Genomic DNA, 1592 nt, shown 5'->3' on the forward strand with positions numbered 1-1592 from the left:
TTTAGACAGCTGGGGATTTATTTTGATACACTAGTTAGGGCATAGAATCGAATATTGTTAGGGAGTAGCAGTTAGTCACATAGTTTTCAGATTTATCTATCATTATAAGAATAAATAGAACTAAAGGGAGACTTGGCAACAGCCCGATCCGGTTGGGGAAGTTCTAGCCCGGCGGGCTGGAGCTCTCTTACCCTGTCTCTCTTGGTTTTGCTGTAATAATTTTAGACAGCTGGGGATTATTTTGATACACTGGCTCCTCTCTCCTCTATCTTTCCATCTTTTCATTATGTGCATCCATGTCCCAGAAATGCTTGTTACTAACCTAGCTCTGGGGGCATATCCCCGGCGCTTATGTTCTTTTTTCCCCAGCAGTTCCCTTGGATCAGAGAGGCTCGAAATCAGGGTAGCGCTGTCGCCATGGTCCCGCTACACGTTTGTGATGCCATGTTCAACTGCTACACTGCAGTGCCCTGCTAGTCCTGCTGTGCCTTGTAATGCCGCACAGCGTCCTGCTATGCCATGAACTACTACAAAGAACTGCTACAAACTACTAATTTTTTCTATTTTTGTTATTGCCACTCTTCATTCTAACCCCAACCGGCCCGTCAGACGCCGCCTACCAAGAGCCTGGGTCTGACCGAGGTTTCTGCCTAAAAGGAAGTTTTTCCTCGCCACAGTCGCACTGTTGCTTGCTCTGGAGGAAACTACTAGAACTGTTGGGTCCTTGTAAATTCTGGAGTGTGGTCTATCTGTAAAGTGTCTTGAGATAACTCTTGTTATGAATTGATACTATAAATAAAATTGAATTGAAGGGCCTCGTTCAACAGGAGTTTTACCGGCGGACAAACCTGGACCCCCGGGTAATGCTGTCATTCATCTGCATGTACGGCAGAACAGAAAATCAGCAACCTTTCACATAAGCTAACTAGCTTGGTTACATTTTTCTAAATGAAGATGTTGTAGTCTTGCAATGTGTGATGTGGGATAGTGTCAGACTGTAGTCTTTTCAAAGTCTGTTCAAAGTATTTTAGTGTATGGTATGCATTAGGTGTTTATGTGGTTGTGCCCTTACTTCAAATTGCAGTGGTGTGTTGCAGCGGCTGGTAGACAGTGAGGGCATGGGTGAGTAGGTCAGGCCGTTGGGCAGCAGGGAGCCGATTGGGGTGTGGAGCGGCGGATGGAGGGAGTCCTCTAGGAGCGGTGGTGTGATTGGTGACAGTGGGCAAAGCAGGTGGTCTGAGGGTGCTGTTAATGTCTCTGACATATACTTGGAGCGGCGCTTCTTAAACGGTGCGTTGAGTTCTGTGATTTTAAAAACTGTGAAAAAATGATACAATTGAGCTGGAAAAACAGGAAACAATACACATCTAGAATGGAGAAGATGACAAGACAACAGTAACAACATTTCTGTAAAAATATCACCCAGTTGCTTGATTCTGATCTATATTCTTTAGGGATAAGCGAGTACAACATTATCTGTATCTGTATACCACATTAATTATCTGTATCTGTGCTCGGACTGGGCAGGGCCTACCCCGGAAGTGAACATGATAAGTGGGTCGGGTTCTCTTGAAATGGGCGGGGCTTTAACC

At 45.2% G+C, this 1592-nt stretch overlaps 1 protein-coding gene across 5 annotated transcripts in view; it reads right to left on the reverse strand.

The window, feature by feature from the left end:
• Nucleotides 1–1592, reverse strand: part of setd5 (SET domain containing 5) — a 78523-nt gene that overhangs the window by 26198 nt on the left and 50733 nt on the right. For all 5 annotated transcript variants that reach the window (XM_032514574.1, XM_032514572.1, XM_032514571.1 and 2 more), the window contains exon 18: nt 1073–1317. In XM_032514574.1, coding sequence (XP_032370465.1) covers nt 1073–1317 — 245 coding nt within the window. The remainder of the gene's footprint in view (nt 1–1072; nt 1318–1592) is intronic.

This window comes from Etheostoma spectabile, chromosome 4 (assembly GCF_008692095.1).
Source record: "Etheostoma spectabile isolate EspeVRDwgs_2016 chromosome 4, UIUC_Espe_1.0, whole genome shotgun sequence".
Lineage (NCBI taxonomy): Eukaryota > Metazoa > Chordata > Actinopteri > Perciformes > Percidae > Etheostoma > Etheostoma spectabile.